We start from the raw sequence: 26,645 nt of genomic DNA on the forward strand, positions 1-26,645 counted from the left end.
GGGTACCAGGTGTGGGCCGAGGCAGAGGTAGTTAGGGGCAATCAAGCCAGCAGGGGAGCAGTTAGGGACAATCAGGCTGGTAGGCAGAAGCAGTTAGGGGCAATCAGGCAGGCAGGTGAGTGGTTAGGAGCCAGCAGTTCTGAATTGTGAGAGGGATGTCCAACTGCTGGTTATCCCATGAGGGGTCCCAGATTGGAGAGGGTGCAGGCCAGGCTGAGGGACACACTCCCCGCTGCCCCCCCCCCGTGCACGAATTTCGTGCACCGGGCCTCTAGTACAAATATATTTTAAAAAATAATGCATCCGTGCGTCTCAAGCCCCTACGTTCTCGGCGATCTGTGACACAGCAGGACCCCGAGCAGTGCCCTCCAGCGGGAGAGTCAGGCCCCTGATCCGACCAGCTCTCCCCGCGGTGACACCCGGTTCCCGCGGTGACAGCGTTACGGCGGGAAGACAACGCAGAGACGAGCCACCCTGAGCCCAAACGGCGGGCCCTGTGCTGCGGTCACCGTGGCAACCAAGTGCCCGGACCTCGCTGGACCGGGGGCGGCCAACGAGCAAGTGCTCACTTCCCACGTTCAGCAGCCACCAGCTCCCGAGCCCCGACGTGGCTGTGTTCGTGTGTGGGTTTTGCTGTTTTAATGAATAAAGGAGCGGCTGCATTAAAGAAAGAGACACCCCTTTCACAGCTTCTGACTTGGTCTTTACGCGCTATCTTCCGTCCGCTCCTGAAACACGCACCCGAAAGGAACGCAGGAGCAATGACGTCTAGTCAGAGCGGAGACAGCTCCGTGGCACGCAGGCCCTCCGGCCGTGGAAGCGCCGTCGGTGTGATCGAACACACAGTTCCTGGGGTGCGTGCGCGCGCACATACACAGACACGCACACGCACACGCACCTGTCCCAGCCCCTGCCGGTGGCCACCACTCCTCCCGCTCCTCCTCTGTTAGGATCACAGCAGCCTCCACACACCTTCCCTGTGGCTCAGGGCCCGGCCTCGGGGTCTTGGAGGAGCCACAGGCTCAGCCCTCCAAGTCCCCGAGCACACCAACAGGGTCTGCACACCAGGCTTACCGATCGGGTCCGAGGAGTCCCTGCTATGGGGGGGCTCCTGTGCCATCTCAGGCCCCACCACAAGCCTGAGCATCGGGCACGGCTATGAACCCACTGGACAGATGAGGAAACAGAGGCCCAAGGTCACACGGCCAGGACACCGTGGAGCCAGGATTCAAACCCAGACAGTCCAGGTCCAGAGCCCACAGCTGGTGCCATGTGTCTGAGCCGTCCCATCCTGGGCACCTGCCCTGCGCGGGTTCCCACTCCCCCAACTCCCCGGCCGGGGCGCTCAGGACCGGAGCGGGCCCCCCGGGACGTCCCAGGCGGGAGCCCACCCCACGCACCTTTCTCTCGCAGGTACGTCACTGTGAACCGCAGCACGGGGGGGATGAGCTCGCCTTGGTTTTTGTCTTTGAGGCTGAGGGGAGAGAGAAGACAGCAACCGTTGTCACCTGGGCTGGACGGGGGATCGAGATGGGGCTCTGGTCCTCACCCCGCCGGCGGGAAAGGCGGGCCGAGGAGCCTGCCCAGAGACGCAGCCTCGGCCTCCGGTGGCCAGATGAGCGGCAGGAATACTAACACCGAGAGCGCGGTGCCGAGGGCCCCACCGGAGAGGCACAGGACACAGGGGAGACCTGGGGTGGCGAAGGCTTCACCTGAGGCAACTTCTGAGTCGGGTTTTGCGGGATGAGTAGGAGCCTCAGAGGACCAAAGAGGGAAGGGCATTCCAGACGGAGGGAAGCACAGAGAGAGAGAAGGCCCGGGGAGCGGAGACGTGGCCCTGAGGGCAGGAGCAGGGACCTGGGTGGATACTGATCAATCAAACAACTTCCGCGAAGAAACCCCAGATGTGGCCTCAGAGGGCTGTTCACACTCAGCCTCTGGTTGTGCTGATCTGATACCGACTCACATGAAGAAACTTTAAAACGTTATGTACAGCATACACGAAAGGCCTCTCAGACAGAGACACACACACAGACATGGACCCACACACACACATGTACACAGACACAGAGACACGGACACAGACACACACAGAGACATGGACCCAGACACACAGACATGAACACACACAGACCCAGACCCAGACATAGACATGGACACGGACACACACACACACACACACGGACACAGACACACACACAGACCCAGACACAGACATGGACACACACACACACACACACACACACACACACACACACGGACACAGACACATCCCCTCCCAACTTCTGAGACGGGATGGATGGTGCAGCTCGCATCACAATCGGTGAGGGTCTCGGCCATAAGCTGCCGGGAGGGCCTGGGTGCCACCAGACTGGGGCAGCGCCCATGAACCTCCCAGAAAGCACCAAGCCGTGGTGAGGACCTACTGTGCGCCTGGCACGCTACTAAGCCCACGGGCTTCATCACAGGGCCTCATTTTCATAGAGGACAGAGCAGACTCTGAGAGGCTAACTGTTCTCTCTGGACTCACACAGCCTAGGGTTCAAGTCAAACCAGACTCCCGGGCCCCTGTCCCTGAGCAGCCCCAGGCTTGTGCTCTGAGGTGGTGCAGTGGGGGTGCTGGGAGGTGGCCCAGGCCCTGGAATGCTGCGACTCGCCTCTGCTCAGCTGCCCCCCTCTTTGGGAGGCAAATGGGCAGAGAAACAGGTTTGCTTCATCGGCGAGACCAGTCCCCAAAACTCTCATGGCACGTGACCTGAGCCAGAGCGTGAGGAGGCCTGTTCCCCCCCTGCAGCCTCCCCAGAGGGCGTCGTACGCTCTCTGCCCAGCCACCTGGGGCAGGAGACCAAAGACCAGTGTCCCCTGGCCCGCAGGCCCCCTCCCCGTCTTCCCTTGAGAAGTGGGTCCCGCGCAGCGAGGCCTTCCGCTCTGGGAGAGAAGCAGAGGCCCCAGGAGCCACGCGGGCCGCTCGCCAATGAACAGAGCACCCCCGAATCCCTCACCGTCGGTCACTAGCCAAACAGTGCGGAACAGGAGCAGCGAAAACCACAGAACACCCCTGGACGTTTGGAAAGGGTCCAAATCAACGGGAAGCCCTCCTGTGCTCACGGACTCAGACGCAATATCGCTAAGACGGCAAAACCCCCGACTGACCCGGAGGCAGCACCAGCCCCCTGAGAGCCCAGCGCCTGCGCGGCAGACCGACAAGCAGATGCTAAAATTAACACGGAAACTCGAGGGACCCAGAATAGCCAGAACGAGCCCGAAAAAGAACAAAGTGGAACACTCGCACTTCCGACGTTCAAACTCCCTAAACGCTTCAGCGATAAGGCTAGTACGGCACCGGCACCCAGAGCAACAGGGCGGGACTGAGTCCAGAAATACACCCTCACGTTTACGGCCGATTCGTTTTCTGTTGTTTGCTTTTTTAATCCTCACCCAAGGATATGCTTTTTAAAAAAATTTGAGAGACAGAGAAACATCGATGTGAGAGAGAAACATCGATTGGTTGCCTCCTGTGCGCCCCAGATGGGGATGAAACCCACAACCTGTGTATGTGCCCTGACCGGGAATTGAACCCATAACCCTTCAGTGCACGGGATGATGCTCCAACCAACTGAGCCACACGGGCCAGGGGCTGGCCAAGGGGAGAAAAATAGTCTGTTCAACAAGTGGAGTCATCAGGGAAGGCTTCCTGGAGGAGGGGACATGGAGGAGGAAGAGGAGCAGGCTAAGTGCTGGGTAGCAGGAACTGGCTCGTATAGTCTGACGCCCTGTTGCTAAGCCCCCGTGGCCCTGGAGGGTGGGGGGTGGGGGGTTCAATCAGTTACAGAGAAAGAAACTGGCGTTGCCAGCTCGACTTACCAAAGCTAGAAAGTGCCCGAGCTGGGCCGTGGCCTCCCCTCCCCCACCCCCAGGAGGCCCCTCTCTCTTCCCAGTGGCCCACATCGGGCTCTACTGAACACACATGTGCGTTCCCGTGCTCCCCCTTCAGGCACAGCGAGCCCGCGACGACTGCCCCGTGATATACGAACTCAATTAGCCGGTTCTGAGGTGATGGCTCTCTGCTGTGGGCTGTGGAACTAACTCAGCAAGTTAGCATTTGTGAATAGGATTTGGTTATGAATTTTAATGAAGTTTATTCACTCATAGTCCAAGCAAATTACATATTCGGTGCTTTACTTAATATGTTCATTGCCATTTTATTACAGTGTTTGCAATGAAGCGGCATGAAATATTAATTTGAAGAGCCAATCGCACGGATTCCTGCTCAGAGTGACCCGCGCAAGGTACGAGGAGCGGAATTCCACAGTGAACTGGTCCTGCTGCAGGGGTGGGGAACGTCCGGCCGGCGGGCCGCACAAGGCCGGCGAAATCATGTGGTCTGGCCCAGCGAGGCACTCGGGGTGAGTTAATTAAGTGTTTGATCAAATATCGCAGGCCAGTGTTTCAGTTGATAATTTTGTGTGGCCTGCAAGTGATGTCCTCAATATCCATGGCCCCTGGCAGAAAAGGCTCCCCACCTTTGCTCTGGCTGGTTTGGCTCAGTGGATAGAGCGTCAGCCTGCGGACTGAAGGGTCCCGGGTTCAATTCCGGTCAAGGGCACAGGCCCAGGCTGCGGGCTCGATCCCCAGTGGGGGGTGTGCAGGAGGCAACCATCATGGATGTTTCTATCTTTCTCTCTCCCTTCTTCTCTGAAATCAATAAAAAACTATATTTAAAAAATAAAAAGGTTCCCCACCCGTTTATCGGAATGCACCCCGGCTTTTATAAGGGCCTTCGATCTGGAGCTCAAATGCCGTGTCAACACGTTCTGAGAGGCACCTGCTCAAACCCAAGACCACTGGGCCCTGGTGGGCTTCAGAGCAGAGGGACCCACAAAGCGTGAGTGTCCCCACACTCGGGCGGACGGCCTTTTTAAAGCATGTATTTTTATTGACTTCGGAGAGGAAGGGAGAGGGAGGGAGAGATAGAAGCATCAATGATGAGAGAGAATCATCGGTCGGGCGCGCCCCACACTGGGGGTGGAGCCTACAACCCGAGCACGTGCCCTCGACCGGAATCGAACCCGGGACCCTTCAGTCCACAAGCTGACGCTCTGTCCACTGAGCCACACGGGCTCGGGCGGATGGCTTCTGAAGCCCATGAGGTGGGCGTGCTTCTGGTTTTACATTTTTAAAGTTTTATGCGACAACACGAGACAGAAGTGGTTCTGAGCAACAAAGGAGCGAACCCAAAAGGAGCAGCTGGTCGTCCGGGGTAGGGCTGACGACGGAAAGGCCCGTGGCCTCGGCCACAGCCACCGAGGACCCCGGATCAGGACACGGCGGCACAGCAGGCCCTCGGGACGGCCGGAAACAGGCCGGGGGTCCCAGGCGGCTTGAAACTCCCCAGCCCGCTGCCTGCGCATCCTGGGGACCCTCCTCTGAGCCGAGTTCTCACCAGCGCCCCCCAGAGGGGTCCACGGTCACTGCAGGTGCGTTCCCCACCCTGCCATCCTGGGGGGCCTTTGTGAGTGTGAGGTCACCCCCATTCACAAGAGGGGGCCACACCAGCACTTTCTTACAATATTTAAAAAAAGAAAAGGGTGCCCTGGCCGGTGTGGCTCAGTGGGTGAGCATCAACTCGTGCACCTAAAGGTTGCTGGTTTGATGCCCAGTCATGGCACATGCCTGGGTTGCAAGCTCCATCCCTGTGGGGGCAGGCAGGAGGCAGCTGGTGGATGTTTCTCTCTCATCGATGCTTCCATCTCTCTCCCTCTCCCTTCCTCTCTAAGATCCATTTAAAAATATTTAAAAAAATAAAACTAGAAAGAAGAAAAATGAAAAGAACAGGAGGTGCCGTCTGGTGCATTTGTTCCCACTACCTTCAGGGGAGGACGCCATGTGGAACACACCGACTCGGTAAGGGCTTACCCAGTGCCTCGCTGAGGGAACCCCTGGTGCCTGCCGGGGAGGCTGGGGGGAGCCTCAGCGGCCAGGAGCTACACTTGTAAGTAAAGTTAGAAACTCGGTGCCTCAGTGCAGCTGCCCCATCTCGAGGGCTCGGCAGCCTCACGTGGACCGTGCAGACCATGTCTAGCATCACAGAAAGTTCTGGAAAACGATGGTCCATCTTTAACGGCGGTGACACACCGAGCCGCCCACTCCTACCTCCTCACTGCCCGCAGGCGCCACCCCTCCCTGCCGCACCCCCGGCCCTCCCTGCCAGCTCTCAGCCGGCTCCCGGGCCCACCTGCCTGGCTTGGGGCGAGGTCCCTGCACAGCCCCTCCCCGTACAGCCTGCCTCCCACGGCCTGTACCCCTCCCCACCCGCTCCCCCTGCTGCTGTCACTAACGCCATAAACCTGCGCTTCAGAACAACACAATGTAGGATCCCGCTCTTCCGGAGGCTCAAGTCTAAAATGGGCAGCGGGGGCTCCTCCTGGGGGTCCCGAGGGAGCACCCGTTCCGGCCTCTTCCACCTCTGGGCGCGCCTGCGTCCTCGGCTCGAGGTCCTGCAAGGTCCCAGCCTCTGCTTCCTGCTTTGTCCTCACATCTCCTCTCCCTCCTCCTCCTCCCTCTTGTAAGGACCCTTGTGGTGACACTGGGCCACCCGACAATCCAGGATCACCCCCACCCCAAGACCCTCAGCCAATCACACTCACAGGCCCTTTGGCCACGTAAGGCGACATATTCACAGGTTCCCTCGACCGAAACGTGGACGTCTGGGCGGGCGGGGGGGGGAGTCACTGTTCCGCCCGCCACACCCTCCTCTCTGCCCTCCTTCACTCCAGGCCAAGAAGAGAGGAGGAGTCCCCAGGGCCATGTCTGCCGCCCCCTCGCCCCAGAGCGTGGGAGAGAGGACCATGAGGGGTCCCCACCCAGAGGCCTCGGAAGCACCAGTGACAAGGGTGAGGTGGCAGTGAGCATCCTCCAGCCCCGCCCAGAGCCTTCTCATGTCTCGACCTTTCAAAGTGTTTCAAGGTCGGGCGAGGGACTGAACAGGTTCTTATGCCGGAGAACCCATCGCACATGAGTTTCCAACAGGAAACAACTCACGGAGGTGGAGCTGAGCAAACCGCTCCGGGACCCCTCCCCCGCCTCTGCTTCCTGTGTGTCCCACAGATCAGGCCCAGCCACCCCCGCGGCAGGATAAGACCGCCCCTTTGCCTTCCCTCATCAGGTGCCTCCGTGCCAGGCCCGTGGCTCAAACCAGAGGGTAGGAGGATGGACAGAGAGCTCAAGCCAAACCCGGGAAACAGCCAGAGAGACCCCCCACGCAGCCTGCTCCGATCAGGCTGCCGTCAAGGAGGGCCCTGCGTGCAGTCTAGAGCATCAGGGAAGGCTTCCTGGAGGAGGTGCCTCTGCCGAGTCTTAGAGAGAGTAGAAGTGGGCCCGAATGGGCGGCCCAGAATCCTTTACAAGGTGGAGGGAAGTGTCCTGGGTGTGGCCTGGGGCTGGGCCAGAGCTGCCTGGTGCGCAGCGGGGATGAAAGCTGGGGAGGACCCTGGGCCCTGGTCCTCTGCCTGCTGCTGGGTCCCCTGCGCACCCGCGCGCGCACACACACACACACACACACACACACACACACACACACACACGGCGGCGGGCACTCGGCTCAGTCACACGTCACTCTTCCTCCAGGGCTAAGCTTGGCAACCGGAGGCAAAGGTCTGGGGACAACCTGCCCGCACACAGAGGCGCCCCAGGGTCCCGCACACTCAGGGGCGCCCCAGGGTCCCGCACACTCAGGGGCGCCCCAGGGTCCCGCACACTCAGGGGCACCCCAGGGTCCCACACTCGGGGGCATCCCAGGGTCCCACACACTCAGGGAGTCCCAGGGTCCCGCACACTCAGGACGCCCCAGGGTCCCGCACACTCAGGACGCCCCAGGGTCCCGCACACTCAGGGAGTCCCAGGGTCCCGCACACTCAGGGAGTCCCAGGGTCCCGCACTCAGGGACGCCCCAGGGTCCCGCGGAGGAAGCGAGAACAGGCCGCCCGGCTCACTCACTACTGCAGGCTGACGCCAAACTGCTGGGTGGGCAGCGGGGGCCGCGGCGGCGGCGTCTTGGCGGGAGCGAGTGGCCGGCCCGTGTGCAGGCTCCGGAGCTTCTCGTCGTACCTGCAGCACAGAGAGGCCCGGCTCTCACCCCGCAGCTCACGCTTTGAGCTGTGCACGTGCACACACACACACACACACGCCCCCCACACACACCCACCCACACACACCCCTACACACGCCCACCCCCCCCCCCACACACACACACACACCCCCACATCCACACCCCCCGCCACACACACCCCCACACCCACGCACACACCCACGCACACACCCATGGCCGCAGGGGGTCACACAGACGCAGGGAGGGAGGTCCGACCCCATCAACTGCCCAGTCTCCCTGCCAGCCCCTGGCCACTGTGTCCCCCCGTGTGTCTGCGCGGGGACAGCCCCTCAGCGGGAAACGCCTCGGCCACTGTCCCTGTGACACGCCTCCAGGGGCCACCTCCTCCCGGGAGCCCTGCGATGCCCCCCCCCGCCCCCCCCCCAGCTGGTTCCGTGCTCCGACAGCCCCCAGGCACGCTCCCTGCACTGCCCCACCCGCTCCTGGCACGGACCTGGTACCAGAGGGAGCCCGGCCTCTCCCCCGTGCCGGGCCGCTGGCCTCCCTGCATGCAGCTTGGAGGGCCCTGCTCCTTCAGAGGAGCCCCCAGAGAGGGAGGTGCAAAGGGCAGAGGGCACCAGGGAGGGTCAGAGGGCGCCAGGGAGGGTCAGAGGGCACCGGCAGGGTCAGAGGGCGCCCAGGCAGGGTCAGAAGCATCGGCTGACTGGGCCCGCCCTGTGCTGGCTGTGGGGTGAGGGCCGCTCCTTCCTGGGCTCCCTCTGGCCCTCCCCACAGGAGACTGGGAGGGGGGTCGCTCGCTGCGCGTACAACACAGCAGCAGACACACCAACGGGCTTTCAGCAGGCGCCACGAACCTGTGGATCTCCAGGCCCTGGACGTCCTGAGAGCATTCCGGTCCCCACGGCGTCCCCACACCCTGCCTGCCCGCCTCTGCGCCAGACACCAGAGGGGACGGGACCGAGATCGCTCGGGATGGGGTGCGACTCACCGCACGACTTCCGGGGGCACGGCCAGCTGGTCGCACTGGAGGTGCTCGCGGAGCTCGCTCAGGGAGTTGAAGTAGGTGACCTTTTTCCCAAACTTGTGACTGCAAGTGCAGGAGAAGGAGATGGGAGACAACTGGGCTGCCGCAGGGCTGCGGGGACGGGAGGGGAGGGGAGGGGAGGGGAGGAGAAGGCGCGGGCTGGGCGACCCAGCCTGTTCCACTGACAGTGTCGCTGCCGACACCACCTAGTGCGGGCGCAGAGGCCGGGGCGCCCGGCTGCGGGCGTCTCGCTTTTATAGGGTCACGGATGCACCAGACACGGGGGAGGCTCCTCTGCGTGACAACAAGAACCGGCCTCGTTTGGATCTGCCGGGAACCTGCGTGGGGGCGGAATGGCGTGGGAGCGAGGGCACAGGAAGGGTGGCCGGAGCGGGCTGAGGGCCCGCGGCTGCCCGGTCAGTGGTGGCTTCCCACTCGGTCCCGTGAGGGCAGGGACCACGTCCGAGTGCTCTCTGGTTTCTCTCCAGGACGCAGTGGCCCTGGGGACACAGGGCTCAGCCTCTGGAAACGGCTCCTCCCCCCGAGCGGCCACGGCGCCCAGCCCACTGCCACCTGGCAGCACCCCGTGCCCAGCGCTGGTTCCCATTCCTTTTTTAAATACTTTTCATTTTCAATCACAGTGACACACTCTTCTCAGTGCCAGGTGTACGAAGCGACCAGACGCTCGGGGGATGTAGGCAGTGACGCCCACCCAGCGCCACCCACAGTCACTACCGTGTCACTCCGTGTCCACCGTGACCACTGAGCCTCGGTCTCCTGGGCTGCGAAGTGGGCGAGGACAGGAGGGAGGGGCACCCTGTGAGCGGCGCACGCCCAGCACCCGCTCCTGGCAAGTGACCACTCCCTTTCCTTTTAACATAAAAAACAAATCCTCACCCAGTATGTGTTTTTATCGATTTTAGATCGGATGGGGAGAGAGAAAAGCATCGATGTGCGAACTAGCAATCGATTGCCTCCCACGTGCCCCGCCGGGGGATCGAACCCGTCCCCTGCGCCCTGACCAGGAATCGAACCGTGACCTCCTGGCTCACGGGTCGACGCTCAACCACGGAGCCACGCCAGCCAGGGCTGGGCTGCAAGGTGTACGGCTCCCCTGGAGCATGACCGCCTTACACGGAACCGCCCGCGTTCACCTGCAGTCGGATGAGTGTGGGGTGCGTGCCCGTGACCGTCTCCACAGCCGAGGTGGCGAGCACATCACCGCCTCCCAGGCTTCCTCGTGTCCCCCTGCGTGTGCGTGTGCGTGTGCGTGTGCGTGAACACAACATGAGATGCACCCTCTTCGCCAGTTCCCGAGTGCGTGACACTGCACTGTTACCGCAGGCTCCATGCCGCCCAGGTCTCTAGAACCTTCCCATCCCGTAACGGAAACCGGAAACCGAGCCGTTTTAGCACAAGCCCAACTTGAGCCCAGAGCCCGGGGAGGCCCAGCCGCGTGCATGGCTCCCCCTAGTGGAGGAGGGGGAATCAGCTGGGTGGCCTCTGCACTGGGGGGCAAAGGGGGCCTTGGGGTCCTGCGGGAACACGGGGGACAGAGGCGTCAGCTTCAGAGCTGCAGGGAGGCTCCGCGTCCCAACACACAACCCCCGCAGCTTTCCGTCTGCGTTTCGGTCCCTCTCCAGCCGCAGCACTTGCCGGACCCCAGGCTCTGCAGACGGCGAGCAGGGCTCAGGCCTCCGTGCACTGAGGTGCGTGCGTGCGTGCGTGCGTGTGTGTGTGTGTCGGGGGGGGGGGGGGGGGGATGGGGTGATGGGGATGGGTGGATGGCACGGGGTTCCTCCAGTCACCTCACAGCACGGGACGCTGGAAGTTCCTTCTCAGAGCACGCTCAAAAGGCAGCTGCTCGGAGAGTGATCTGGGATCACCGATGGTGCGTGTATATGTGTGCACACACATGTATGTGCATGTGTGAACACGTGTGTGTGCGCATGTATGGGCGTACCCACTCACCGGGACCTCAGGGGGAGTGTGGCCGTGGCCCGGCCGGCAGGGCCTACCTGATGAGGGGCTGGAGGACGGTCCACAGGACTCTGAGGAAGCTGGTGGGGTGCACGATGTAGAGGGCCTTCAGGTTCTTCTTGTGCCTGAGGGGGGGCACGGCCTCAGCCCGCCGCCAACCCAAACCAGAGAGGGCCCCCCCCCCCCGGGGGGAATCGGGACGCCGCCCCCCGGCCCAGCACTTGGCGGTGGGTGAGGTCACGGGGCTCACGCGGAGGCCCGAGGGGGGCGCTCTCAGAACTGGAGCTGCACAGACCCTCACCCCGTCTCCGCTCGGAACTGACTCTGGGAGCGGGGAGTCCAGCACGTGGGCCACACGTCCCGCACCGCGAGGCACCAGGCCCCACTTAAAGACAAGGCGCTCCTCAGCTCCCGCGCCCCCCCCCCCTCCTGAATAATTCAGTGCAGAGCCTCTGGGCTGAGCCCGGGCAGCTGGCACACACGGGCGGACGGAGGCAGCGAGCAGGCCAGCGGGGACGGGGGCCTGGCGGTCACAGCGGCCTGCCTCCTGCTTGGTACGGCCCGCAGCTAAGAGGGCTGATGTTCTCCCACGGCTGGGGAATTAACAGGATCACAGTTCGTGACGTGACACGTGAAAACGGGATAAAGTTCACACGTCAGCGTCCAAAACTGCCTTTTAAAACAACGTTATCCTCACCCAGGGATGTTTTTTCCATTGATTTTTTTAGAAAAAGCAGAGGGGAGGGGGGAAGCGGGGGGGGGGGAGAGAGACATCGACGTGAGAGACACCTGGGTGCCTCCCACACACGCCCCGACCGGGGCTGGGGATCGAGCCTACAACCGAGGTACATGCCCTTGACCGGGAATTGAACCCACGACCCTTCGGTGCACGGCCGGCGCTCTAACCGCTGAGCGCCCGGAGAGGCCCGGAGCCGCTTTGCCGGGAGCACAGCCTCGCCGTGGGCGCACACACCGCGTGGCTGCCCTCGCGCTCTCCGGCGGCTGGGAGCCGGGAGAAGACCCGACGGCCACCCCGCCCCGCGGACCTCGCAGGGCACAGCCCGGCTCTGAGAGGAGGTCCCCCCCCCCCCCCCCCCCCGCACCGCTGTGAGCCTCGCGTCCCCCGCCCGCCCCCAGGCCCCGCACGCACTTCCTGTCGAACTCCCGGTAGGCGCCCTGCAGCCAGCGCAGCGACGGCTTGTTCCGGCTGCTGAGCCCGAAGTGGAAGAACACGACGGCGTAGGCGCCCTCCACGTGCTGCTCCAGCGTGTGCTTCAGGTACCTGCGCGGGCACGGCTCCGTTACCGCGGTCACCCTCCCGTGGCTATGCACCCACCCAGCCGCCCCCGCCCCGATGGCGGCCCCACCCCGCCCCGATGGCGGAAGGTGGGCAGGTGATGGGGAGCACGAGGCACCCACTGCGCGGGCGTTCCCGGATGGGGGTGAAATTCGGCGTTAGCGTGACAGCGAACCACTCAGCGGCACTGAGACGGCCACACGGCCCTGCCACCCCGCCCCGTGTGGTTCCAGAACGTGCTCCTCACCCCAAAGGAAGCCTGTACGTACCGCCCATGACGCCACCTGCCATCCGCACAGGAGAGCTCAACCCGGAGCTCAGCACGGGGACGCAGGGGCGTGCGCACGGGGGGCCACATGGAGGGGTGCGGGCCCGGGGGGACTCACTCCAGCAGGCGCCTGTGGTTGAGCTCGTGCGAGGGGGGCATCCGGCAGCAGCTGAAGGTGACGATGCGTCTCCCCAGGCGGTCCTCGCCTGCAGGAAGACCCGCTGAGCCGCCGAGGCACCCACCTGCCTGCCTCTGGGACCACCGGCTGTCACACACACGGGCGCCCCCGACCGCCCGCCCCAGCTTAGAGGGGCCGGCGGCCGGCACTCAGAAGGCGAGCCTCTGCCACAGGACACAGCAGGCTTTCCACAAATGCTGGCGCCCTCCCGTAGGCGCAGCCCCACTCCCTCCAGGCCCCGATTCCCCGGTTTTCGGTGGGGAGTGGGGGCTCGCAGCCTATCAGTGCCCATCAGACCTCCTGCTAAAGGGGGCCCTGTGCCGGCCGCGAGAGGGGCTGCTGGTCAGCTGGGCCAGAGCACGCAGGGGTGTGGAGACAAGGGCAGACCGCAGGGAAGGGTCAGAACACTGAGTTCCCACCTGGGAAATCGGTACTCAGTTCAGTCAGCAGCAGGGCAGGAGGGGCACTGCCGGGCTGTGAGCCCCGGCGCCCTTCCGTCCGCACAGGAGAGCTCAGCACGTGCAAAGGCACTGAGGCAGCGGCACGGAGAGGGGGCGGAGCCCAGCGCCACACCAGGCCCACTTCCTTTTCCCCAGCAGCAGCCTGCTTGCATAGAGCGGTGAGCCATTCACTCCTTCCCTCAGTAAACACCTATTGAGCACCCCCTGTTTGCAGGCCCGCCGACGAGCATGACGCGCAGCTGTGAGGAGGAGCTGCTGCTTCGGAAGGCTTCTTACGCCCCTGAAAGCCAAAGGCCCCTCCTCAGCATTTCCTTCCCACGTCGGCAGATTTCTCAGGACCTCACAGTGTTGTTCACCTTCAACGGACATCCAGCAAAGCTCACAGGGAGTGCGGCGAGGGTAACCCCGTCCCTGTGCTCTTTTCTCTACATCGGGTGCATGTGACAAGTTCCATATTGCCAAGAGGGAGAGGGACTCGCTAGCCGGGCAGCCCGAGCCGGCCTCTCGGCTCATCTGCAACGTGGAGACAATAACTAAAGACACTGAGGGGCACAGGAAGCGTTAAACCAAGAACTTAACGTTGGCGTAGCGCTGGCACACAGTAGGTGCTCAATAAATGTGGCCTGTCACCACGTGCCGGGCAGGAGGCTGGGTGCTTCCCGGGGGGAAACGGAGGCCCAGAGAGGCAAAGTGAGCATCGGAGCCGGTTCAGCTCACAGCTGGCTGACTCTGAGGGCAGCACCCCCGGCCCGGCCTCCCAGCTCCCACTGCCCCCGGGAACCCCACAATCCCAGCGGGGAGGCCCCCACGCTCCTCAGCCGTGCGGACCCCGGGGACATCCAGCCCCGACGCCTGATGAAGCCGTCGCCACAGCAACGGTGTCGACACCATCCGTCAATCTGAGTAAACGCCCTCGCCCGTTCTCTGGCAACACAGGCCCGAGTATCAGAAACGGGCTTGGAGGTGACAGAATACGGCCGGAAAGGAAAACCGTCAATAACGTGCAAATCCTGGAGGCAGCGGTGTAATTCACGTCCCGTCCTTCTCCCTCGCTGTTTACAAGGCGGCATCGCTCACCGTCTGGAGGCGGGAGAGCCCCGTTTATGATAGAGAAGCGATTCCGCGGTCCATCACGCCGGGGGAGGGAGGCCGATCAACGGCAGACGGAGCAGCAGCAGCCCCAGCGGAGGGCCTGGGGCGGGGCCTGGGTGCCCAGGTCGCTAACCTCGCTGCGGAAGCGAAAGGAATTCTGACGACTGGACGAGTTTGGTCTGCGACCTGATCTGGGTGGAGCGGTGACCAGGCATCCAGCGAGACCAGGTCCCGCATAAACCTCCCTTTCTTTAAAAAAAAAAAAATCCTCACCCAAGGATATGCCTCTTATTGATCTTAGAGAGCGTGGAAGGGAGAGGGAGAGAAACATGGATGTGAGAAACATCGATTGGCTGCCTCCTGCATGCACCCCAACGCCCCAGTTGGGGATGTCTGAGAGCCGTTTTCAGCCCGACGGTGGAACAATCGGTCGCTGTGATGCTCACTGACCACCAGGGGGCAGACGCTCAACGCAGGAGCTGCCCCCCTGGTGGTCAGTGCGCTCCCACAGGGGGAGCACTGCTCAGCCAGAAGTCGGGCTCATGGCTGGCGAGCACAGCGGCGGTGGCAGGAGCCTCTCGCATCTCCGCGGCAGGGAGTGCTAAGGATGTCCGACTGCCAGTCAGACATCCCCCGAGGGCTCCCAGACTGAGAGAGGGCGCAGGCCGGGCTGAGGGACCGCCCCCCCCCCCCCGCCCCGTGCACAAATTTCGTGCACCGGGCCTCTAGTAAAAAATACTTTAACAACAAAAAGTGTTGTCCTGATGCACCAAGGTTGCGGGTTCGATCCCCAGTCAGGGCACATCTAAGAATCACCCAATAAATGCACAAATACGTGGAACAACAAATCGATGTTTCTTTCTCTCTCCCTTCCTCTCTCTAAAAATCAACCAATCAAAAATTTTTAAAAAGCAGAAACAATACAAACACCATCTTAAGAGTTAAAATTCTACAAAGCTCCCATCTGGCCAAATCTACGACCCCTTCGGTAACGGCAGGTCATTGCACTATCCCCGTGACAAGTCTGCTTTCGGCCGTGGGCTTGAGGTTCAGGACTGGACGAGTGGCACCGGGAAGAAAATTAGGGGAACCCCTTGGTGGGAGTGACGCGTGGTTGCCCCTGAGGCGGAGCCCTTGGCGGGGTCCTGGAGTGGTGCGTGCCACTTCTGGGAGGAGCGGGAGGCAAGAGTGGCAGGTCCTACCGTCCCCCGGGTCCACCCCACGCCTCGGGCCCACAGGAAGGAAGGCTGCGCGGTCATGCACCTGGGCCACCCAGCGGGACTCACCTCCCACCTGCAGGATGCCGTGTCTGGCCACGTCATAGAAGGGGTGACTCAGGCTCAGGGCAGGGTCCTGGTCGGCCGCCGCCACCGCTGAGGGTCTTCGCACTGCGCCCAGCGCGGCTGCCTCCTCCTCGTCTCTCTGCAGCTCTACGGGGGACAGTGAGGAGCAGAGGAAGTCAGCTGTGTGCTCCAGGGAGGAGCATGAGGGGCCTCCGGACGTCTTTTTATAGGACAGTCACCATGCCTCAGCTGTGCACCCACTATGAGCCCACCTCAGCTGTGCACCCACTATGCGCCCACCTCAGCTGTGCACCCACTATGCGCCCACCTCAGCTGTGCACCCACTATGCGCCCACCTCTGCTGCATGCCCACTATGCATCCACTCAGTATGTACCCCTTGTGCACCCACCACGCGCCCACCTCTGCTGTGCACCCACTATGCGCCTGCTCAGTGTGCAGCACCCTGGGAGAAGAAAAATGGGACCCGAGGGCTGGATGTTGGCCTTCACACTGACAGAAGCGGAAACTGAGGCTCAGAGAAGGGGCAGGACTTCCCCAAGGTCACACTGCCAACTGGCACCAGGTATGGACTGAACTCGATCTCCCAGCTCCGAATTCTGCCTCGGGCCTGAACCCAACGATGCAGGACCTCCCCGTGAGAAGGGAGGGCGAGAGACACGAGGGAGGCAGAGTCCTCGCACCGATCTCGGCCAGCTCCTCCAGGTCCAGCCGGGCCATGCTCTGCGGTGGGCGGGGTGGCGGGCACACAGTCGCGATGCCTCCTCTTGGGGACCGGGCAGGGGCTCCTTCTGGGGACCTGAGGGAGAAGCAAAGGAAGTGGGCGCATTTCACACACGTCTCCTGGATGGGGCTCCCTCCCACCAGCCAGCCCGGGGCCCGGAGAGCAGGGCGGTGGGAACAGCACCTGCAGGGCCCACGAACGCCTAGGACACCATCACGCCTGCCTCGCCACCCCCCTGAGAGACACGCACACTCACTCCTCTGCCCATTGTACGGAGCAGGTGACTGAGGCCGGCAGAGATCAGTCAGCGCTGCTCACGGCTGCACAGCTAGTAACCCTGTGCCCGGGACGCTGCCTCAACGCCTGAAAAAAATCTAAAAGAATCCCTGTTTGGCCCTGACCGGTTTGGCTCAGTGGATAGAGCGTCAGCCTGCGGACTGAAAGGTCCCAGGTTCGATTCCGGTCAAGGGCATGCACCTTGGTTGCGGGCACATCCCCAGTGGGAGGTGTGCAGGAGGCAGCTGATGGATGTTTCTCTCTCATCGATGTTTCTAACTCTCTATCCCTCTTCCTTTCTCTCTGTAAAAAATCAATAAAACATGTTTAAAAGAAAAAAAAAAGAATTCCTGTTTGTGCCCAAATCATGAAATATTTTGTGTCCCTAAAAAGAGACGAAGTACTGACACACGCTAGGTCACGGATGAGCCTCGAAAACGTTACGCTACGTGGAAGCAGCTGGACACGGAAGGCCACCGCGTGTCTGATTCCTCCGGTACGAACAGGCAACTCCAGAGACAGGCAGCCGAGGCGGGCTGCGGGGCGGGGGAGGAGGACCGGGGGTGGCGTGAGGGCACGGGCTCTTTCGAAGGCGATGACGACGTCCTAACGTGACTGGGTGACGGCCGCGCTGTCTGTGAACACCAGCACCACGGAGCCGCTCCCTTCCGGGGGCGAAGTGCGTGGCCTGAGTTGTATCTCAATAGTGGTTTTTAAAAAATTAACAAAACAGGGTGAAAACAGCAGGTCAGTTTGGTCCAGTATTTTAAGAGGGAAAAAAAAAGTCTGACATTGTTTTAAAAATCTGTTTTCTGCCCGGGCCCATGTCGCTCAGTGGTTAGAGCACTGGCCCACACACCGAAGGGTCATGGGTTCAATTCCCGGCCAAAGTCGCGTACCTGGGATGCAGGTTCGATCCCCGGCCCAGCCGGGGTGCGTTTGGGAGGCAACCAATCAATGTGTATCGATCGTTTTCTTTCTCTCTCTTCCTCCCTCCCTCCCACTCTCTCTAAACATCAGTGGAAAAATATCTTCGGGGGAGGATTAACCAACAAGTAAATGAACAAATAAAAGTGCTGTTTTCCATGAATTCTGGGGTTAGGATTTGTCAACCCACTTATTTTTCCATGTGTGTCCTTTTATTTCCACTTTTGCAAAAGCCTGTATTGCTCTTAATATGAGATAACGTTATTTAAACTAAAAACCACAAGACTGGCAATAGAAATATCCTAATATATAAAAAGCCAGGTGCCGTCACAACTGAAACAACCGGACGGATGATCGAACAGCAGGCTGCATGGGGCGACAAGGCCGACAGGGGGGTTAGTGAGGGACGACCAAATGACTGAGCAGCAGGCTGCATGGGGCAACCAGGCTGGCGGGGGGGTGCAGTTGGGGGTGATCAGGCCGGCGGGGGGGGGGGTGCAGTAAGGGGTGCCCAGGCTGGCAGAGGGGGGCAGTTAGGGGCAACCAGGCTGGGATCGGGCCTAAACCGGCAGTCAGACATCCCCTGAGGGGTCCCGGATTGGAGAGGGTGCAGGCTGGGCTGAGGGGACCCCCCCCATGCACAAATTTTGTGCACCGGGCCTCTAGTTTTATGATATAAACATATTAAAAACCTTGCCTCCTTAAAAAAAACACACACACACCAAAAATCCCTGTTAACTTAGTGCCGCTTCCAGCTCCATTTCACAGATGAGGAAACTGAGGTAGAGAAGGGAGTCGCCTGCCCAGATCCACGGTCTGTTAGGGGCAAGGCTGCAGGGTGGACACTCTGACCCAGGACTGAGGGTGGTGCCGACCCGGGAGGAGAGCCAGCTGGCCGGGGCCGGTGCACACAGGATCGGTTTGCTCCCTGGCAGGACGCGGGCACAGAGCACCAGGCAGGGGAGCCCAGCCCTGCCCCCTGGGCTCCACCTGGCCCCACCGCCCACCTTCTCCAAGGAAGGAACGCACCGGCTTCCAAGTCCAGCCTTCCCCAAGCTGTGGCTGATCGCTGGGGAGGGCCTGGGCGCCCCCAGGCCTGGGAGCCTGTCCTCACCCTTGGCCGGGAGCCACTCGCACCCGAGTGAAAGTGAGAAAAGAAACTCAATCCCCGGCCCGGCTCCAGGCAGCAGGCAGGGCGGCAGCAGGCAGGGCGGCAGCAGGCAGGGCGGCAGCAGGCAGGGCGGCAGGAGCCGAGGCGGGATCTGGAGGGGGGAGCCTGGGGCCCCCATCCCCACAGAGTCCTAGAGTTGAGAATCAAACACGGCCGCCCCCGGCTCAGGCACCCAGGGCCTGGACCAGAGTCTGGGCTCTCCCCACCCCTGCTGCGCGTGGTCAGCAGGGGGAGTCCTGGAGCCCCGGGGCCAGCGCCCTGCGCCCACGGCCCCGCACCGGCGGCCCATCTTCCCCAGGCCCAGGAGCCCCGTGGGGCGGGTGGCCGGAGGCTCCCCGGGAGAGTGCACTCTGCAGAGGCTGGTCCCCCCCCCCCCGTCCCGCCGCGAGAGGGATGTCTGTCGGTGTGGCTGGCCTGCGGCACCAGCTGTTCGGTCAGACACAGGCCAGGTGTTGCGGGAAGTGTGCAGGGATGAGTGCGATGGGCATTTACGTGGGCACATGCTGAGCAAAGCAGACCATCGCCAGGGTGTGGGTGGGCCCCGTCTAATCAGTTCAAGGCCTTAAGAGCAAAAATGAAGGTTTTCCAGAGACGGAATCCTGCCTCCAGGCCACAACCGGAATCCTGCCTCCGTTTCCAGCCGCGTGGCCTGCCTTACAGGCGTGGCCGGGCCGGTCCCAATGGCCTGAACCAACGCCTTAGATCGCTCTGTCCAGTCGGCCTGCGTATCCGCGGCTCCCGCACCCACTCAAGCAGCCCCGGATCGAAGCTGTATTTTCTGCGAGGTTACCCGTGGCTGCCGTGTCCCGTGGGCAGGTCTGCGCGGGTTGCGCCCGCGCTGGAAGCGTGCAGACCTTATTTCTTTTCAGCATTCCCGAAACGAGCCGGCAGAAGCACTACCCCACGGCACCAACCTGCGCTAGGCAGTGTAAGTGATGTAGGGAGGGTTCAAGTTCACGCAGGGCGACCTGCAAATACACCATTTCACACCAGGGACTGGCGCTCCGTGTAGATGGGGGGGTTGAGGACCTAGTCAGTCCCTGTGGTTACCGAGGGACACCTGTGCGTAACACCGCCTGTAAGCTCCGTTTCTCTGGACAGCCTGACGCAAGCCTCGTGTACCCTCAGATTTCTCCTTCCTGTGAATTATCAGCATCACAGAATAGCCCGGCCGGCGTGGCTCAGTGGGTGAGCGTCGACCTATGACCCAGGAGGTCATGGTTCAATTCCCGGTCAGGGCACAGGCCCGAGTTGCGGGCTCGATCCCCAGTGTGGGGCGTGCAGGAGGCAGCCGATCAGTGATTCTCTCTCATCATTGATGCTCCTCTCTCTCTCCCTCTCTGAAGTCAATTAAAATATATATTAATAATAATAATAATAATAAAAAAAAGAATCACAGAATAGTGGAGCCAGGAAGAGTCCTGGCGAACATCGTGTGCCGTCAGTTGTCACTGAGGACCAGAGAGGGTAAGGGACTTGCCCAAAGCCACACAGCCAGTTTGTGCAGAGCTGCCTCCTGACTCCAGCCTAGAACCAGTGACTCCACGTCCGATGGGAAATGTCACACACCTTTTTTAACGCGAGAGAAAGAGCGCATTCACCACCCGCCGCCCGCCCGCGGCAGATGCTTCCTCCTCCCTGTGTCCGGGCCACGTCATTCCGTCATTCCGTCAGTCTCTGCAATGGGACCCACCCCTTCCTGGAAAGCTGTCCGAACTGTTCCTTCGATCTCTGGCGGCCAATCCATTTCCTGCAGTTACTGCGCCCCGGGTCATCTCCCCCCTCCCCCCGGGGCTGTGACTCGTCCTGGGGAGCTGTGTTACAAGCCGCAGTGAGAGACGGGGGGTGGGGGGCAGCACAAAATCTTTCTTGTCTTAGGTGCCAATTCCGGCCTGCCCAGTGGGTTCATTCACTCCCCACCCCCACGCTGCCCCCCAAGGTCCGCATCTGCCGCCCCTGCACGTTGGTTTCCATGTTCCTGACCTGTAAACGCCGCCCTTCAGACTCTCTCCAACCAGCGATCGCATCGGCCAGGTTCCCGCCCGAGTCCAATAAAACCTTCCACGCGTGTTCATGTTTACATCCTAAGACAGGCCTACCTACCCTTCCCGCAACGTCCTTCATGTGCCTTCGCTGGGCGCCCAGCCCTCGGCCAGGAGCAGGCACTGAATGAGAGGCCTTTTTCTTTTCTTTTGTTGTTAATCCTCACCCGAGGACATTTTCCCATTGATTTTTAGGGAGAAGGAAAGACAGAGAGAAACATATCGACTGGTTGCCTCCTGCACGAGCCCTGACCAGGACCCAGGCCGGGGGTGGGGGGAGCCTGTTACAACCAAGGTATGTGCCCTTGACCGGAATCGAACCCGGGACCCTTTGGTCTGCAGGCCGACACTCAACCACTGAGCTACACCGGCCAGGGCGGGGGCGGGGAGGCATTTCTGTCCCGCCTCACCCTCTGCCTGAGTCCACACCTGGGCCCCTGCCCCTCTGGCTGCAGGCCCCTCCCGCTGAGCCGCCGTCCGGGATGGGGGCTGGGGCTCCCAGGAGGAGCCACCGGCCTGTGACGCGGCTCGGCGGCGATGTGGGCCACGTGGGTGCCATGCAACCGAGACTCCGACTCGCCCGACTGTTCTGTTTGTACTTCACAGCAAATGGTTTGTTGCTATAAAAACACACTTGCACATTCCATAAACAGCCCCTCACAGCAATTATCGACACGCTGTTGCTACAAATTAACACCTACTTACCTTGGGCAAATTAGCACCACATTTCATCTGAGTGGCGGTGGATGCCAGGGCACAGAGGAAGAGCTGGCTGGGGCATGCGCACGGCCGGCTCTGGTCTGGGAGCGGGCAGGTACCCCCACCATCCAGGCCTAACCCCGTATTTCCAGGGGGGACCCCGAGGCCCGGGAGACTCCTGAGGCAGGCAATGCAAAACCAGGTGGGAGGGGCGGGGATTCTTGCTCTGGGCTGAGAAGGGGGTCCCCACTGAGGTGGGAATCCAGGGGCTCCTAGGAGAGTAATTCTCACCCCGTCTCAGCTGTCGAGATGGACGGATACAGACCCACTGCCCACTCTTCCTCGCAAACACCGCGGGGGCCTGACGCTGGCGAGAAGGCAGGTGGGTGGCGGGCAGGGGCCAGAAGCCACGGGCATTTGGGCAGGACACTGGAGGAGACGCCCGAGGCCGCAGCAGCCAGGTCCAAGCAAGCGGCGACTTTGCTCCGTGACCTTGTCAGAGGCCTGCCCCCCAGTCCCAGGGACCCTGGGCGCTCAGAGAGGGCGAGGGGTCTGCTGGGCCACCCACCCCTCCCGTGGTTCTCACAGGCACCAACGCCAAGACTCGGCTGCTCCCCGGCCTCGCTCTGCCCGGGCACCCAGGTGTGCACTCACCTGCACAGGCCCTGCTGCCGGCGCTGGCCCAGCCCACCACCCAGAGCCACCCGATTCCCCAAGAGTCACCCTATCTCCCTCTTCATAGTGAGACGGTCAGCGCACAGCTACTTCCCTGGCCGCGGGGATGCGTGCATTCAGGCCCGTGAGGCACCAGGAAAGGTTCCCAGGTGCTTCTGGGAAAGAAGGGCCCTGTGTCAAGAGAGGCCCCGGGAGCGGTCTGCTGTGCATGAAGGTGGAGCCTGGAACGGCTGCAAATAACTCACCGCCCCTGGAGATCCAGAGGCCCACACAAAGGGCAGGGATTGCTACGCCCTGATCACGCCAGACCTGATCTCCATACCATGCCCAGACCATTTCAGCTACGTGGCCAATATAGCTCCGAGTCGGGTCTTTTGTTCATTACAGTCAAACGTGTCCTGTGGCCCCGGGTGCCTCCCCACCCCAGGCTGGGAGAGGGGCTTCCTCGGGGCACTAGCAGCCCTCAGCTCCATCACACCCTCCTCAGCCTGCACCGGCGTCTGTGTGTCCTTCCTGACCTATCACCGTGTGCTCCCGGATAGCCGGGAACATTTCGCAGCTGAGGGTCTTCGCACTGCGCCCAACGCAGCTGCCTCCTCCTCGTCTCTGCAGCTCTACGGGGGACAGTGAGGAGCAGAGGAAGTCAGCTGTGTGCTCCAGGGAGGAGCATGAGGGGCCTCCGGACGTCTTTTTATAGGACAGTCACCATGCCTCAGCTGTGCGCCCACTATGCGCCCACCTCAGCTGTGCACCCACTATGCACCCACCTCTGCTGCATGCCCACTATGCACCCACTCACTATGTACCCCTTGTGCACCCACCACTGCTGTGCACTCACTATGCACCTCTCACCCAGGCCAGGGACGTGAACAGGAGCCTAGGGGAGGGGGCCTGTTGAATGAGAGAACAGGCACGTGACAGCGCCCAGAATTCGAGGCCTCCAGGCCAGGACTCCCCAGCTTTCCCGGTCACTCCCACTGCCCGCCTCCCTCCCTCCATTCTCCGCCATCGCGGGCTGCTCCCTCCCTGAAGAGGACATGGTGGGGCCTGTGCCATAACCTCCATAATCCACGCTCAGACCTGCCAGGTGGGGGACGCTGAGCCCCCTCCTCACCTGCCAAAGGGACGCTAATTCTCATGCTCCCCACCCCCAAACTCAGATCTCAGAGCAGACTCCTCTCCCAGCTCTGGACTCGAATATCCCAGCTGCCCACTCCACACCTCCCATGGCACCTGAGTGCCAACAGCTTCCTGCTCTCAGAATAAAATTCAACCCCCTACAAACCCGAGAGACTCCCTGTAGCCTGGCTCTGCTGCCCTCTGGGTCTCATCTCACACCACCTCTGCCCCCCCATGCTCTCTGCTCCCCCATGCTCTCTGCCCCCCCATGCACTCCGCTCCCCCATGCTCTCTGCCCCCCATGCACTCTGCTCCCCATGCACTCTGCTCCCCCATGCTCTCTGCCCCCCCATGCTCTCTGCCCCCCCATGCTCTCTGCTCCCCCCCATGCTCTCTGCTCCCCCATGCACTCTGCTCCCCCATGCTCTCTGCTCCCCCATGCACTCTGCTCCCCCATGCTCTCTGCCCCCCCATGCTCTCTGCTCACCCATGCTCTCTGCTCACCCATGCACTCTGCTCCCCCATGCACTCTGCTCCCCCATGCTCTCTGCTCCAGCCACCCAGGCCTCTGGCGCTCCTCCAGCACGCCAGGCTGTCCTGCCTCAGGGCCTTTGCACATGCTGCCCCCTCTCCCCGGGACACAGGGCTTCTGGCTTCTGCAGGCAGGAAGTGATCCATGCATGTTTTCTATTATTATCACGGGCTCAAGTGCAATTCAGTTATTCAGTCTGATTCAGACCCACTCCTCACTGGCCTCCTGGGAAATTGGGGTGGGATCCGTGGCTCCAAGAAACCTACTCTCCGCTTTCAGATGCCTCTTCCACAAAGATCAAGTTACAGGTCAGCCAGGTCAAACGCTTTCCCGCAGCGTGGCCAGAGACAAGCGCCCAGGTGCCCGGGGAAGGTCAGGCCACTGTACATCCCAGACCAGGTCCGGGGTCCCATCTCCTCTGCGCCCGCCCCCCCCCCCAGGCCCCTCTATCTCTTGGCAGCCAGCCCCACGCTGACCTCTGTGAGCAGGGGGGGTCTGGGGTGAGCGGTGGGAGCGAGAAGGCAGGTGGGGGGAGCTGTGGTGGCCTCCACCAGCTGGAGCTGTCCTGTGGGCGACAATGTACCGGCTCCCTGCCCGCCAGTGTCTCCTCTGCTTGTTTTCAGGGGACACCTCTCCAGAAGGTTCCAGACTCCTGACCTGCCAAACCAGTTCCTTCTAATGGACAGTCACCAACTGAAAATGAACTCCTGGCTGCCCGGCTCTGGCCGGGGTCACCGAAGAGAGACCTGCTTGGCCCTGAGCCCGAGCAGGAACAGGTCCCCCAAGTTCATTCTGCACACACTCCCGGAAGCTCTTCTCCTGCCGGCAGGGGCGGGACTAAGTGCAAACACACACAAAGGTGCCATGCCCTCCCTGTGCTAGGCACTGTGCACGAATTAATGACTCGATTCTCCCAATAACCCTATGAAGAGGCATCAATGCCCGGCTGCAGCGGCTCAGTGGTGGAGCGTCGACCTAAGAACCAAAAGGTCACAGTTCGATTCCCAGGCAGGGCACATGCCTGGTTGCAGGCTGGATCTCCAGTGGGGGGCGTGCAGGAGGCAGCTGATCAATGACTCGCCGAGCCGCACACACGAGCATCTTTGAGGCTGTCCCCACCCCCAGTGCCTGGCCCGGAGGGGCCCCCGCAAATGCACCCCAGGAGGCCCGGGCGCCTCGGGATCCCTGTGACACATCTTCCTCGGCATCAGCCTGACTCAGAGGCTGGAGGGGAAAGTAACTGAGCTGGAGAGAAGGGAAAACGTCGCTCTTATTCCCCATGCTCATTTCACCAGGTCCGAAGGGCAGGCACCGGCAGGCTCAGAGTGTGTCCACCGAGGGCGACCTTGTGCCCTGGGAGAGGCAGTGCCCGAGGGGAAGGTGGGGACGCTGCCGCCAAGGCCCGGCCCTCCACACACTGGCCCTGGGACCTCGGACAGTCACTGAAACCTCCCTGCCTCAGTCTCCTCACCTGTAAAAGGGGACAGTAACAGTCCCTGCCTCCCGAGGCTGTGGTGAGGGAGGAAGGAGGCCATCACGCATGCTGTGAGGGCTTGGCAGCCTGGCGCCTCCTCCAGGAAGCCCTCCTTGACCACTCAGGAGCCCTTGGCTTCTCTCTGTCACACAGAGAGCAGACTCTGGGTCCCTGTGGGCAGGGCCCGAGGTGGTGGCTGTCCACAGGGCCAGCTGGGCTCCGGCCAGCACCCTGTGTTCCTCTCCACCCCCCATTCCCCCGCTGGTTTGAGGAATGGTTGTCACCACACTCCGGGAGGAACTCACAAACAAGATCCTAAAACCGCCACGGGGACCCTCCACAGACTCACTGCCGAGTCTGAAGTCTGGCTCTCACCCGGAGACAGGCCAGCACTGCCCTCCACAGCGCTCTGCCATCCACACGCCCCCAGGTCTGCGGCCCTGTCCCCCCCCCCCCCTCCCCACGGACAGACAAGGACGCGCGGGAACCTCCCCTCGGGCTGGCCGCCTCCTGGAGGGTCCGTGTCCCCCCCTCTGCCTCCCGCACCGCCCAGGAATCCTCAGGGCGGCCCCACCCAGGGCCTCTCCCCCAGGACGCCGCTTGGTGGGTCGGGGCCTCTTTACTTTGGGGTTCCATCCCCTGTTGAACCGGCCAGCACCCCTCCGAGCCCCGAGTCTGAAGCCGCGCGGCACCTGCTGTGCAATGGCCGCGCCTTCGCCTCCCGGGTTCCCGCGCGCAGGTTGGGGGGGGGGGGGGGGCTGAGGAGTCTGCGCAGGGTGCGGCCGGCCGAGGGGAGACCCCGGGTTAGGGGAGGAAAGAGGGGGGCCAACGGAAGTTTGGGCGGAGTCAGCCCGGCCGGACCGGACCGAACCACGTAAACACGGGGAGAGAGTGAGGGCGCAGGGCGAGAGGGGGGCGAGGCGGGAGCAGGAGGGCAGGCGCCGAGGGGAGCGCGCGGGGAACCCGGGGAGGGGGGGCGGGGAAGGGGACCTGGGCTGGCACCAGTCTGGGCACCGCGGCACGTGGCGCCCCGCATCGGCGTGCCCACCTGGGCAGCGAGCCCGACCCGCCGCCGACTCCCCCTCGGAACCAGCGCGGCGCCCCCCGCCGCCCCGGGCCTCACCTGCCGCGCAGCCCGCCGGCCGCACCCGGGCCCGGTCCTCGGCGCGCACCTGGCCCCGCCCCGGACGTGGCTCCTGCGGGACCGCCCTCTCCCGCCCCCCCTTCCCGCCCCCCGCGACTCTGTGAGCCTCGAGCATTGGACGCCCCGGGTCCGGCTGGGTGTCGGGGCGGGGGG

General features: G+C 62.4%; 1 protein-coding gene across 2 annotated transcripts in view; it reads right to left on the reverse strand.

The window, feature by feature from the left end:
- The window catches only part of LOC307102313 (rho GTPase-activating protein 8-like), a 33,663-nt gene extending 7,131 nt beyond the window's left edge, over nt 1-26,532 (reverse strand). For both annotated transcript variants that reach the window (XM_079775825.1, XM_079775824.1), the window contains exons 1-9: nt 26,472-26,532; nt 16,393-16,508; nt 15,694-15,837; nt 12,795-12,882; nt 12,262-12,393; nt 11,150-11,236; nt 9,096-9,194; nt 7,996-8,106; nt 1,401-1,474 (exon numbers count right to left, since the gene is read on the reverse strand). In XM_079775825.1, coding sequence (XP_079631951.1) covers nt 1,401-1,474; nt 7,996-8,106; nt 9,096-9,194; nt 11,150-11,236; nt 12,262-12,393; nt 12,795-12,882; nt 15,694-15,837; nt 16,393-16,429 — 772 coding nt within the window. In that variant the 5' untranslated portion in view covers nt 16,430-16,508; nt 26,472-26,532. The remainder of the gene's footprint in view (nt 1-1,400; nt 1,475-7,995; nt 8,107-9,095; nt 9,195-11,149; nt 11,237-12,261; nt 12,394-12,794; nt 12,883-15,693; nt 15,838-16,392; nt 16,509-26,471) is intronic.
- Nucleotides 26,533-26,645: the final 113 nt, after the last annotated feature.

This window comes from Cnephaeus nilssonii (genome assembly GCF_951640355.1).
Source record: "Cnephaeus nilssonii genome assembly, chromosome: 6".
NCBI lineage: Eukaryota > Metazoa > Chordata > Mammalia > Chiroptera > Vespertilionidae > Cnephaeus > Cnephaeus nilssonii.